This window comes from Hyla sarda, chromosome 8 (genome assembly GCF_029499605.1).
Source record: "Hyla sarda isolate aHylSar1 chromosome 8, aHylSar1.hap1, whole genome shotgun sequence".
NCBI classification, from domain to species: Eukaryota; Metazoa; Chordata; class Amphibia; order Anura; family Hylidae; genus Hyla; species Hyla sarda.
In genome coordinates this window covers 143,446,678-143,461,419 of record NC_079196.1, presented here as the reverse complement: position 1 = coordinate 143,461,419, position 14,742 = coordinate 143,446,678, and the positions used below count along the sequence as shown (strand labels likewise).

At 41.1% G+C, this 14,742-nt stretch overlaps 1 protein-coding gene across 10 annotated transcripts in view; it reads right to left on the bottom strand.

Annotated features, from left to right (window-relative positions):
* The window catches only part of STK17B (serine/threonine kinase 17b), an 85,182-nt gene that overhangs the window by 51,891 nt on the left and 18,549 nt on the right, over window positions 1-14,742 (bottom strand). For 5 of the 10 annotated variants that reach the window (XR_008847167.1, XM_056535768.1, XM_056535766.1 and 2 more), the window contains exons 2-4: window positions 5,045-5,214; window positions 3,823-4,035; window positions 3,101-3,245 (exon numbers count right to left, since the gene is read on the bottom strand). Coding sequence is in view for 9 of the 10 variants with exons in the window: in XM_056535768.1 (XP_056391743.1) it covers window positions 3,101-3,245; window positions 3,823-4,035; window positions 5,045-5,214 (528 nt within the window). In the remaining variant the exon portion in view is untranslated. Of the gene's footprint in view, window positions 1-3,100; window positions 3,246-3,822; window positions 4,036-5,044; window positions 5,215-12,575; window positions 12,779-14,742 lie in introns of those variants that run through there. The other 5 variants (XM_056535769.1, XM_056535767.1, XM_056535773.1 and 2 more) reach the window with 2 other exon arrangements.

Here is a 14,742-nt window from a genome sequence, read left to right as displayed (position 1 = left end):
ATAAATGTAGATCTTATAATCTGAATATATTCTGTGCTACACTGATCCGTGTTTCAATATGGCACCTTCTTGTGATATTTTTTTCATTGTTATTAACATAGATGCCAGGGTTTAATAAAAATGCTTATCTTGATGAGTACATGTATGGAAGTCTGTTCAAACTCATATGCATTATAGATTATGCGGTGCGTCTTTTGTCAGGTGCGCCTCGGGTATTGGCAAGCGCATATGGTATGCGCTGGCTGATTCACTAATGTGCTGTGACTCATTTAGACGCACTACGCATGCGCAAGTAGTTGGCGCTTGCACGGATCATACTGTTTTGATCCTGGGCATCTATGACGCTCCTGCATCAGCTGACCTATAGTAGTCAGCTGATCGGAACTACACGATGTGGAGCTACGCAGCCGCAGTCTGGTTGTTTACAAGCGAAGCTGTAACACACAGACGCAGGATTTTTTTTATATAGTCCAGTCTGCAGGCAGTATGTAAGAGAGTATGATAAGCTAAGCAGATTGATATATAGATTTGTAGGAACAGTTTCGGGATAACTTGTCATTTATTCATGTAATACACTATTCTGTTCATTCTGGGCCAAGTAGGTGGTGCTACTCTGACTGACAGCTCTCTGTATACAGATGTCAATCACTGGTTAGAACCACTCGCATGACCACTCAGCCCAGAGTAAGCAGAAAAGAACAAGACAAGATATGACAAGTTCGACTGGAACTTTATCCACAAAACTAACTACATCAATCTGTTCAATTCTTCATGCTGTATAACATGAAGTATTCCTTAACAAAAACTAGGTCGATTTGCCTTCACTGTAATCGTACTAACCCAAAGAAGAAGACAAAAAGATATGTCATTTTTGCAACAGCGTAAACATCACAATTTGTGCCTCAGCAGTAAAATATCAAAATCGTCTGCCAACAGATCTGTGCTCAGATTGGAATGTGCCTTATTCAATTCTATGACCAGAAAGGAGACCACTATTAAGTTTAAGTAAAGGCTGTAAATGTTGGCACCCCTGAAATGTTTCAAGAAAAGGATTGCAGTAACATGTTTTGCTATACACATGTTTACTCCCTTTGTGTGTATTGGAACTAAACCAAAAAAAAGGGAGGAAAAACAAGCAAATTGGACATAATGTCACACCAAACTCCAAAAATGGACTGGACAAAATTATTGGCACCCTTTAAAAATTGTGGAAAAATAAAATAGTTTCAAGCATGTGATGCTCCTTTAAACTCACCTGGGGCAAGTAACAAATGTGGGCAATATAAAAATCACACCTGAAAGCAGATAAAAAGGAGAGAAGTTCACTTAGTCTTTGCATTGTGTGTCTGTGTGTGCCACACTAAGCATGGACAACAGAAAGAGGAGAAGAGAACTGTCTGAGGACTTGAGAACCAAAATTGTGGAAAAATATCAACAATCTCAAGGTTACAAGTCCATCTCCAGAGATCTAGATCTGCCTTTATCCTTTGCGCAACATAATCAAGAAGGGCCTGAAGAAGCACTAACGCGTGACATGGTCCGTAGCCCGAAGGTCTCCACTGACGCCCACTCTCCCCACCTGTTCACATGGATCATACGTGATTCTGAATAAAGAACGTCTTCTGCAGATTTACGGTCAGTAAGACTACATTTTGCCAAAATGAACTTGAGTAAGCCAACATCCTTCTGGGAAAGGAGAGACCAAGATAGAGCTTTTTGGTAAAGCACATCATTCTACTGTTTACCGAAAATGGAATGAGGTCTACAAAGAAAAGAACACAGTACCTACAGTGATATATGGTGGAGGTTCAATGATGTTTTGGGGTTGTTCTGCTGCCTCTGGCCCCGGACGCCCTTCCTATAAGGGTATGTTCACACTGAAAGTTTGGAGAGGAATTTCCGCAAGTGATTCTGCTCGCTTATTCCTCTCCAAATCATTCAGCAGTGAAAAACCCATAGCATGTAATGAAAATTCTGCTCCTCAGTTCACACTGAGGAATTTCCGCTAGCGGAATTCCGTCACTGAATTCCGTTCCGCATGAAGAATGAACATGTTCGTTCTTCATGCAGAATTCGCGTCGTAACTCCTTAGAAGTCAATGTAATTTTTTTTTCAGGCCGCCACACTTCCGTGCGGAATTCGCGCAAAAAAAAAAAAAAAAAAAAAAGTACAATGTCTTCTATGCTGTGCTGAACTCCGCACTGATTTCTGTGCGGAATCAGCCCGGAATACCGCGCAGAGTCCAAGCGGAAAAAGACTGATTTCTGAGCGGATTTGTTCAGCGCAAATTCCGCTCAAATATTTGTCAGTGTGAACGTACCCTAAGAGAGAACTGGAGCAGTTTGCAAAGGAAGAGTGGTCCAACATTCCGGCTGAGAGGTGTAAGAAGCTTATTGATGGTTATAGGACGCGACTGATTTAAGTCATTTTTTTTAAAGGGTGTGCAACCAAATATTAACTTAATATGTCCAATTTGCTTTTTTTCCTCCTTTTTTGGTTTAGTTCCAATACACACAAAGGAAATAAATGTGTATAGCAAAACATATGTTACTGCAATCCTTTTCTGTGAGAAATACTTCATTTTCTAGAAAAATTTCAGGGGTGCCAACATTTACTGCCATGACTGTATATGTATATACAGCAAACCACTCTTTTCTGTTTAAGCCACTACTCATATACGCTCTAAAAATGAGCCAAACAGTCACTGACTACGTTTTGGTCACTGAATTGAACAGGTTTCATGCAGACAAGAGCACTGTTACAATTTTGATACTTTGCTGATATGTCCGTGCCTCGTGATGTCAACACTGCTTAAAAAAAAAAAAAAAAAAAAAAAAAAAAAAAAACACTCAAAATAATTATTTTTTTGCTACTGTCATACATTACCACACAAGGTAAAATAAAAGGACGCCATTAGGCTACTTAACTTGCCATGTTAAAAAAAAGCTCTCATATTGCTTGCTCTGTTGAGATAGATAGATAGAGATATAGATAGAGATATATATATATATACATACATATACACACACACACATACATATACACACACACACAGATATATTTATAGAGGTTATGTCGATGCCTACTTAAACAACATTACCTTAAGATCAAGGTGAACAATATTGTTCTCATGCAGAAACTTCACGCCTTCAATGATTTGACGCAATAGTGTAATTATTTGTCTTTCAGAGATGTTGTCATTTCGGTCTGGTGCACAAAGGTTAAATATTTCTCCACCTGCAGCACTTGGGAATCAAACATAATTTTAATAAGTAATACTAATATTAACTAGTAGGAGTTTGAACTAAAAGGTTAAAGGGGTTCTCTGCCCCTAGAGATCTTATCCCCTATCCTTTGCATAGGGGAAAAGATAAGATGTCTAGGGGCGGAGTACCCCTTTAAGTTATTACTATTAAAAACAAAAAAAACTGTTTCTGGCACTAGATGTAGTCATTACTTTTTTTCGTATAGTGCTCTCTACTGTCAAACAGCCAATAAAACATTGGGTACATGAAATTAAGCAAAGTTACTAAACATGTGAAGGCAAACACTTGAATACTGTAAAATATCAGGTTATTCAGGCTTATAGAATTGTTGGCCTTCTGTCAGGATTACCCACCCATCACTGACTGGTGGGGTACAGTCACAGCTGCGCACTGCAGTAACCAGGCCTGGACACTAGGCAGTGAACTGAGCCATCTGTGCAGATCTGCAGCAGCAGCAGCCGCCACAGTGATCAGCTGAGGATAGGTCAGTAGTCATATTAACCCAGAACACTGAAAAAAATAGCCAGTGTTAATGTAAATTACCTGAATAACTTACTATTCTAAAATTAGGATAATTTCATGGCTAGTTTCATAGACTTCATGGAGGTCCACAATGTGTGGATTTATCTTTGCTATTTCAAGTACAGCTATTTCATGGATTATCTCTGCTCTGCAGTCTTTCCCTCGTCTTCGCTTTTTAAGAAATTTGGCAGCAAATTCTCTTCCAGTGGTTCTCTCTGTGCATCGTCGAACCACAGCAAATTTACCTCTGAAGAAAAGAGAATAAAAACTTTTACATATTAACATAACTGAATTAAAGGGGTTAATCAGAAATACAAAAACAAAGCAAGTTTCTTCCAAAAACACCTGTCCTCAGCTCATTCCATTGAAGTGCATAGAGCCAAATTGTAATACCCCACAACCTGAGGACCGGTGTGGCGCGGTGCTGTTTTTGGAAGAAATTAGTTATTTGTTTAGACTCTTGGATAATCCTTTAAAGGAGTACTCAGGGGAACAATGCTTATCAGACACTTATCCCCTATCTACAGGATAGGGCATAAGTGTCTTATCAATGGGGGTCCGACTGTAAGGCTATGTAAACACTTCGGTATGTCTGCACGGAAAATCTCTCTGCAGACATTCCGTAGACTGTGGGTGCCGGCATAACATGCTGGCGCTAAGACAGCACAGGAATGCTGCATCTCAGACGGCTATGCATTCTGTGCGGAGTTGGCAGAAAGAATGAACAGGTTCATTCTTTCTATGCACGCGGAAATTGGAATTTCTGTGCATTACTTATCAGACTCCCATTGAATTCAACGGGACTCTGCTGCTCCAGAATCTGTGTGCAGAATTCCACACGGAAATTCCGAGGTGTTAACACAGCCTCAGGACCCCCGCAATCTCCTGTACGAGGCCCTGTCTACTTACCCGTTCTCAGCTTGCTTCGGTCCCCACCTCCTTGACCAAGCACAAGTGACAGTCCGCTCAGCCAATCACCGGTAGCAGCAATGTCTCACTCAGCCAGTGATTGGCTGAGCGGACTGTCACTTGTACTCTTCCAGGGAGGTGGGGACCAGAGCACGCTGAGGGCAGGCAAGTAGACGGAGATAGCCCCTATCCACAGAAGAGGGGATAAGCGTCAAAGTGGCTGAAATTTAATTTCATCAGAAGGTTTTTTGGCACAATATAAAAGCATTAAAAATAAATGTTATAAATAGCAGTGCTTCTCCACCTGTCGGCTCGATTAGTTGTAAACAGATCAAAGTTCCTCTTACCTTCCCAGCAGGTTTGTGTCCATGGAGTAAACATCGTGAAAGTTTTCCACTTTAATAGACGTGTGGATTGATGAATACAGACAGTCTAGAGGGATTTTATCTTCCAATGTACTTCTCAGCATAATGATTGCATACAAACGATTCTTTTCTTCAGTCTGGTATTTTTTCTGCTGACAAGTAATACAGTAAGTAGGTTTAAAGAGAATATGTCATCAGCATCACCGGCACTAATCTGCTGAACATCCTTGTAGTGTAGGAGACACTGATGACAATTGCATTTAACGGTCCCCGCTCATGCCTCCATTCCGCCGCAATCCCAGTTTTTCAGTACATTAAAATGACGCGTGACTTCCAGCCAAGCCTCTGCAGCGTGAAGCTCCTACTGCAGCAGAGCAGGATCAGCAAAGGGAAGGTGGCGTTAGTAGGAAGATGCTGGCTGTATGTTCTCCACCCCCCCCCCCCGTGCATGGACCTAAGAACCAGAATAATGGCAGAACAGAGGCACAAGTGTGCAACAGGTTAGTGCAGGTGATGCAGACGACAGATTCAATTTAACATATAATTCAGTGCATAGTTTACCTGCAGTATACTTCTACTTTTATCTATTTAACCCCTTAAGGATGAAGCCCATTTTGACCTTAAGGACCAGAGCATTTTTTGCAAATCTGACCTCTGTCACTTTAAGCATTAATAACTGTGGGATGGTTTTACTTATGAATTTGATTCACAGATAGTTTTTTCCTGACATATTCTACTTTATATTTTAGTGGTATATTTTCTTCGATCATTTCTTGATGAAAAATTCCCAAATTTCATGAAAAATTGGACTTGAGATCTGACTGAAATCTGCTTGTAAGGAAAATGGACATTGCAAATAAATTATATTTTGATTTACCTATACAATATGTCTACTTTATGTTGGCATCATAAAGTGGACGTGTTTTTACTTTTTAAAGACATTAGAGGGCTTCATAGTTTAGCAGCAATTTTTCACGAAAAGTTCAAAATCTGAATTTTTCAGAGACCATATACATTTTGAAGTGACTTGGAGGGTCTTTGTTAGATATCCCCCATAGTGGACCCCATTATAGAAACTGCACCCCTCAAAGTATTCAAAATGACATTCAAAGTTTGTTAACCCTTCACAGGAATAGCAGAAAAGTGGAGGAGAACATTCAAAATCTCAATTTTTTACACTAATATGTTCTTGTAGCCCCATTTTTTTTTTTTTTTTTTAACCCCTTAAGGACACATGACGTACTGGAACGTCATGTGTCCACTCCCGATCTATAACGCGGGGCCACGGCGTGGCCCCGCGTCATAGCGGGTCGGGCCCGGCCTCTAACAACGGCCGGGACCCGTGGCTAATAGCGCGCGGCATTGATCGCTGTGCCGCGCGCTATTAACCCTTTAGACGCGGCGTTCAAAGTTGAACGCCGCGTCTAAAGTGAAACCGAAAGCATGCCGGCTAGCTCAGTGGGCTGTTCGGGATAGCCGCGGTGAAATCGCGGCATCCCGAACAGCTGACAGGACAGCGGGAGGGCCCCTACCTGCCTCCTCGCTGTCCGATCGCCGAATGACTGCTCAGTGCCTGAGATCCAGGCATGAGCAGTCATGCGGCAGAATCATCGATCACTGGTTTCTTATGAGAAACCAGTGATCAATGTAAAAGATCAGTGTGTGCAGTGTTATAGGTCCCTATGGGACCTATAACACTGCAAAAAAAAAGTGCAAAAAAAAAGTGAATAAACATCATTTAACCCCTTCCCTATTAAAAGTTTGAATCACCCCCCTTTTCCCATAAAAGAAAAAACACAGTGTAAATAAAAATAAACATAAATGGTATCGCCGCGTGCGGAAATGTCCGAATTATAAAAATATATCGTTAATTAAACCGCACGGTCAATGGCGTGCGCGCAAAAAAATTCCAAAGTCCAAAATAGTGCATTTTTGGTCACTTTTTATATCATGAAAAAATGAATAAAAACGATCAATAAGTCCTATCAATGCAAAAATGGTACCGTTAAAAACTTCAGATCACGGCGCAAAAAATGAGCCCTCATACCGCCCCATACACGGAAAAATAAAAAAGTTATAGGGGTCAGAAGATGACAATTTTAAACGTATTAATTTTCCTGCATGTAGTTATGATTTTTTCCAGAAGTCCGACAAAATCAAACCTATATAAGTAGGGTATCATTTTAATCGTATGGACCTACAGAATACATATCAGGTGTCATTTTTACCGAAAAATGTACTACGTAGAAACGGAAGCCCCCAAAAATTACAAAACAGCGTTTTTTTTTTAAATTTTGTCGCACAATGATTTTTTTTCCCGCTTCACCATAGATTTTTGGGCAAAATGACTGACGTCATTACAAAGTAGAATTGGTGGCGCAAAAAATAAGCCATCATATGGATTTTTAGGTGTAAATTTGAAAGAGTTATGATTTTTTAAAGGCAAGGAGCAAAAAACGAAAATGCAAAAACGGAAAAACCTCCGGTCCTTAAGGGGTTAAACACATGCCACCTCACTCTTGCTGAGCAAGGGTGATTTTTTCCAGGTCACCGGAGACTCGATTAACCTGGAAAAGCTGTGATTCGCCAGTCAGGACCACTCAGGACCCCCCCCCCCAGGCATTGTCACAGGATGCCTGCTGAATGATTTCAGCAGGCATCCCGTTCCGTTCACCGCCAGTGAGCGGAAGTGTCGAGGGTGTACAGGTACACCCTCGGTCCCTAAGTCCCAGGATACAAGGGTGCACTGTACGCCCTTCGTCGAGGAGGGGTTAAAGCATGTCAGAATAAATCACCAGCGCTTAGGACCTTCAGGTTCCTTAAAAAAGTATCTGTCACCAATTCAACTTTTCTAACCGAACTCAGGCTATGTTCCCCAACTATTCCTAACATCACATAGTGCAATCTCCCAGCAGGCATGACATCACTGAAGCCTGCTGGGGGACCACTTCCGCCTCACATCGTTGCAGTGCTGTGATGAATAGAAGACTTCAAGCTATGTGCATGTTTCAATGAGGCTCTGTGCAGCTGTCAATCAAGCTCAGTGTAGAGAAACACTTCCTGAGTTCGGACTCCTGCCACTCACAGTATTAACCCTTTGCCAAAAATGGACGACCATTAACATCCATCCGAGGTATGCCGATTGGGCTGATGTCCGGCATTAACCCTTTAGACACGGCGATCAAACTTGATTGCCGTGTCTAAAACGATAGTAAACATTGCCGATTAGCTCAGTGGTGCTGTTCGGGACCGCCACAGTGAAATCACAGCATCTTGAACAGCATGTAGGATGCCTCCTTGCTGTCCGATCGCTGAATGACTGTTCAGTGCCTGAGATCCAGGCAGGAGCAGCCAAGCGGCAGGAACACTGATCAATGCTATGGCATACCATTGAACAGTAAGAGATCAATGTAATGCATGTTAAAGTCCCCTATGGGGTCTATAAAATTGAAAATAAAAAATAAAAAAAAAATAAAAAAAGGGAAATAAAGATCAATTAACCCATCCCCTAATAAAAGTTTGAATCACCCCTCTTTTCCCATTTAAAAAAAGTGTAAATAAAAATAAATATATGTGGTATCGCCACGTACATACGTAAATGTCCGAAATATAAAAATGTATCCTCAACTAAACCACATGGTCAATGGCGTATGCGCAAAAAAATTCCAACGTTCCAAATAACGTATTTTGGTCACTTTTTATATAATGAAAAATGAATAAAAAGTGATCAAGAAGTGCGATCAATGCAAAAATGGTACTGCTATCAAGGAGCAAAAAAATTTGCCCTCATACTGCCCTAGACGTGGAAAAATAAATGTTATAGGGTTCAGAAGATGACAATTTTAAACATATAAATTTTCGTGCATGTAGTTATGATTTTTTCCAGACGACAAAATCAAACCTATATAAGTAGGGTATCATTTTAATTGTATGGACCTACAAAATAAAAGAAGGCGTCATTTTTTACGGAAAAATGTACTGCGTAGAAACGGAAGCCCCCAAAAGTTAAAAAATTGCGTTTTTCTTCAATTTTGTCACACAATGATTTTTTTTTCCATTTCGCCGTAGATTTTTGGGTAAAATTACTGATGTCATTACAAAATGGAATTAGTGGCACTAAAAATAAGCCATCATATGGATTTTTAGGTGCAACATTGAAAGGATTATGATTGTTAAAAGGTAATGAGGAAAAAATGAAAGTGCAAAAATGGAAAAGGGGTTAATTGTGGCAGTGAACAGAACAGAGCCACCTAGTGGCCGTTTTTTCTATTACATTTTAAACATTTTTGTTGATAATTTTAACCCCTTAAGGACCAATACAAGTAAACCTGTACGCCCGTTTTTTGTCATAAGTTGTCCATCATGTACATAGTAAAAGTAAGCAGATTTTTTTTTTTTTTTTTTTTTTTTTTTTTTTTTTACAATGCAAAAAATCATAGAATAAATAAATAAAAGATGTTTTGCTATATTAACACAAAGGTTGCATATATTTTATACTTTCTGACCAAATAGTTTATGAAACTTATACTTTTAACAGGTCCTATTTATTTTGAAAGCATTCCTTTTGTTTTTAATGAACATTTTAAATGAATTAGAAGCCTAACAATTTAACTTGAAATTTTGAAAATTTTGAAAATGTGAAAAGTACATTTGTTTTATGTGCTTTGCAAGGTTTGCAGAAATTTGAAAGTGGTAGAATAGTAAACTTGGAGTCCTTTGTTTGTGGCTGAAATGGTTACAAATCAGTGGAAACTTTTTAATTTTTTTTTCTTTCACAAATGAATCATTTGTGGGACATATTTTTTGTACATTGCATCTGAAAAGTAGAAAATGTGCCCCATATTTTATTACACTGTTCATCCAGTGTTCGGTAATACCCCGGCTTAGGCCATATTCGGTTGCATGGCCACATGGTGGGACCCAAAAGGAGAGGAGAATCATTTGGCTTTCAGGATATCATTATACAAATTATAGGCCGCACTTCATCTTACAAAGCATTCTAGCTGTCAGAACAATACTGCACACCCAGATGTGACCCCATTTTCGAAACTACACCCCCTAAAGTATTCACCTAGGGCAAAAGTGAGTAGGTTGAGCCCTTATTGTGTGGCTAGAATTATTTAAAAGTCAGTGGAAAAAATAGCAATTAGCTTTTTTTCCCCCACAAATTCTTTATTTGTGGGACATCATTTTGATACGTCACTTTTGAAATGGAGGAACTGCGCCCCATATTTTATCACCCTGTTCATCCCGGGCTGAGCAGTACCCCTACTTTGGCCATATCTGGTTGCCTGACCGCCTGGTAGGACCAAGAAGGAGAGGAGCCCCATTTGGCTTTCAGGGCATCATTATATGAATAGACCCCATTCATACTGCGTTTCTGCTGTATAGGTGTCCGCTGTCATGTTAAAAAAGGGATGCCAATGTATACTGTAGCAGTCTCATTCAGAAAAGAATGGAACTGCTAGAGTATACGTCAGCATTACTTTTTTTGACGGGATGCTGATGGATACCTCTAACATACTGCGGAAACACTGTATGAACAGGACACAGTGTAGGGTCACAGAGCACATCCGCAGCATATTTCACACTGCGTTTTCCCCCAGCAGTCACAAGTGCGAAATCATTGCTGCGGCTGGGTAGCTCAGTGTGTCCACTCATGACTGCCGGCGGGAAATCCATCGCTATGAGTGGACACACAAAGCTACCAAGCCGCAGCAGGGAGCTCATTATTGTGACTGCCGGTGGGCATCCACAGCATGTAACATGCTGCAGATGTGCGCCATGTAATCCTTCACATTATGCATTTTTATTTATTTTTATTTGTTTTCACACTTATTTTATAAATAAGTGTGAAAACAACTGACCGCGGCTGTAAGGGTTGTTAAACTGCCGGGACCCAAAGTTTTCTTTGGTCCCGGCAGTGCGGCAGGCCCTCGCCCTCCGGGGATCACACACAGCACCCCGCGATTGCGCTGTGGGGTGCTGCAGGGAAGACAGAGGGAGCTCCCTCCCTCTGTCAAAACACTTACAGCCCATGGCTGTAAGGATTAAACTGCTGGAACCAAAGTTTACTTCGGTCCTGGCAGTGTGGCAGGGTCCCGGCTGTGTGTTACAGCCGAGACCCTGCCGCGAACCATGGACATGTATACTCTTCCTGGTGCGGGAACATGCATCCTGCCTGGACATGTATAAACTTCCATTGTCGTTAAGGGGTTAAAAGCAAGAGAATGGGAAAGTGTCTGCTAATTACACAAGGAACACTATATTAAAAGTTTTATTTGGTGACAGGTACTCTTTAAATGACTAGATCATTAAAATGTCTGTAGTACCGAGCATTCCCTTTAAATATAAGGATCTAGATGATTCTATCACTATCTGGACAGAAGTTGTGCACATTAAACATACTGCTTTATTATTCATTTCTAGGTTAAGAAGGGAATAACTAGATTATTAAAATTATATGGGGACTATACATGCTCACACTGCTTGACGGCCTGCAGGATTTTTGGAATGTTCCTTAAACAAAAGAGGGAGATTTATCATTGCCATCCTGATATTTTATTGGCTAAAATTTTTGTGCAATTTCAGAACAGACAACTATAGCAAAAGTGACTGAAATGCAGTGCTTCATTCTGGACTATGCAGTGAATAAGATTTATTAATTGTGTCTTTTTTTTAAAAAGGTGCAAAAATAACACACAAAACTTTAAAAAAGAAAAAAAAAAAATGAAATAATTGCTAATTCATACCACTTCTGCTATGCCTTAGAAAACTGACATCGTCAAGCAGGTCCTGGGGTAATTATTCATTCACTATTTATAGTAATTATTACATTGCTAATACTGTTCAGTGCTATGCATAGGAATAGCACTGATCAGTATTATTGGTGATCTACTTCTCTGGTCTGCTAGTAGGCAGACCAAAGTAGACGACCCTGTGAAAGCAGGCAGAGGAGGGGACCTCTGCCCGCCATCTTGGCTCATCTGACCTCAGTGTTCGTGCCACAGGTGATCAAATGACTCAAAGCCGCCATCAGTATTAATCATGGCATTTGAAAGGTTAATGACAGACATCAGTGCAATTGCTGGTATCTGCCATTACCGGCAGGTTTGATATCTAGGTCCTGTTGTGCATGAAGAGAATGCAGGTCTTGGGCTCCATTCATGTACAGGATGTAAATGTACGTGCAGAAGCGTTAATTACCATGGCACCAGGATGGACATTTAAGTCCAATGTCTTAAAGGGGTTAAGCCTCCTCTTCAAACTGTGCAACAACATAACACCACTCACCGTGTAAAGATCTACCTACGCTTTGCGATACAAGCCTCCTCTTCAGTTCTGCTGTCAAACCTCAAGTTAAAAGCGAACCAAATCATCTTCTCCAAAAATAAATTTTTTGTATTCTTACACTATATGCTATCTTTTTATACCCTCATCAAAATATAAATTTTTTTATTATACATTTTCTGCTATATATTTAACTTTTTTGTATTGGTCCGGCCAACTATACCTTGTCCTGGTCACGTGATCCACCTGAACTTTTTACTCCTCCCCCGATTTTCTTTTATTCATACCCCACAAGATGCATGTTACTGATTGTGGCACCTCCGCTAGTAACACTTAGGTCCCCCACATGGAGACCGCCCTGGAGTTGGAGAGTGTGGTTGCGATTTGGAGCCAGAAATGGATTCCGGTTGCCATGGGTTACCTAATGTAACGGATAAATATAATTGTGCTTACCTGTGAATACACACGGAGATCATGAGGGTTAACAGCAAGGTTTAAGGACTGCTGAAATAATGGCGGTTTTATTTATATATTATTTTTTATATCTTTTTGATTTGTGATTTTTTTTCCCTTAACTGATATGGTGATCGGTTAGCCCCAGAGTGATTGCGCGCATGCGTGCTGATAGCCCGATGCGCGTGATAGCCCATTGTTCATGTGACCGCTATGTGCGATCACTTGACTGTTACGTGGCCGTTTCTGATTCCCTACCAACATTTGATGTATATTACACTTACATGACAGATCAGATGACCGCCTCATAGGTACCATGGGAAATGTGAGGTAGCGGCATCTGATTGGTCATAGTTCATGACACACTAAATCACTACGGTGATGGAGGACGCGGCGCAGCATGTTTTTACTCATGCTAGACACTTTCATGCCGCCGACATGGATGGCGAGTCTTATAAACATCCCGCCTTCTCCAGTTTACATGATTAATGTACACAGATGATATTGATTAATAATCATACCATTCTCGGTTTTTATTTTTATTGTATGCTGTATAGCAATTTTAATTTGCACTTCATAATATTTGGATACTTTTTGTATCCCCTAAACACTGTTCACCTTTTTTTATATACTGTATGATGGTTTTATTCACTATTTTTGAGTAATTGATATTTGTTGATCAATTTGCACTGATTTATGATGTTTGATGTGCACTGATGTGTATATATACCTTGTTGGATCACTGTTGATTTGGCTTGAGAATGGTCTTGTGAGAACACCGAAATGTCTCTCTTGTTCATGGAAAAAAAGAACTAGGGATCGGCTGATATCGTTTTTTAGGGCAGATACCGATAATCGGTGGAGGTTAGGGCCGATAACTTATAACGGAATATCGGTATAAGTTATCGGCTATCGGCTATTTATCCCACCGCGACACCACTGCAGAACATCGATTTAAAGCGGGCGCCGCTGCCACCACCCGCTTCTCTCCCCCTACCTGTCAGGGTGGTCCGGGCCATCCATCCTTCCTGTAGTGTCCGGCGGCATTCCGGGTGGAGGGTGAATCGGTCCGGGATGTACTTCTTCTCCGGGGGCCTCTTCTCCACTCCGGGCAGGCTCCGGCCTAGTAACGCAACATAGACGCTGCTGCACAGTGACGCACCTGAAATCACGGCGTAGCGGTGTCTATTCAGTGTACTAGGCCGGAGCCTGCCCGGAGTGGAGAAGAGGACCCCGGGAGAAGGACAGCCTGGACCGGTTCACCCTCCACCCGGAATGCCGCCGGACACTACACGAAGGATGGATGGCCCGGACCACCCCCATTACGGGTAAGTTTAATTTTTTTTATTGACTCGGAGAGTGGGGGAGGGGCCCAAGCGGTGTGGGTAAAAATCCATACTGTGGAAGAAATAAAAAAAACAAAACGGTATCCGGTTCATACCAGTATACCGCCCAGCACTACGGTGGGGGGTGCGAAGCGGTGTGGTGGGTCGGGGGGGGGGGGGGGGGGGTCGCGGTGCAGGCGGTGCGGGGCATTATCGGCTTATCGGCAAGGTAATTGCCGATACAGATAATGCCCAAAATCGTGATTATCGGCCGATAATATCGGCCATACCAATAATCGGTCGATCCCTAAAAAGAACCACTTATTTTTGCACTGAACCTGTGTGCTGCAGTCGCTATATACATATATACACACACACACGCCGTAAATTTTGGCACCCCTGAAATTTTTTTACAAAATGAAGTATTTCTCACAAAAAAGGATTGCAGTGTAACATGTTTTGCTATACACAATTATTACCTTTGTGTGTATTGGAACTAAGCCAAAAAAGGGAGGAACATTTTTTTTTTATTGGATATAATGTCACATCAGACTCCAAAAATGGGCTGGACAAAATTCTTAGCACCCTTTTAAAATTGTGGAAAAATAAAAT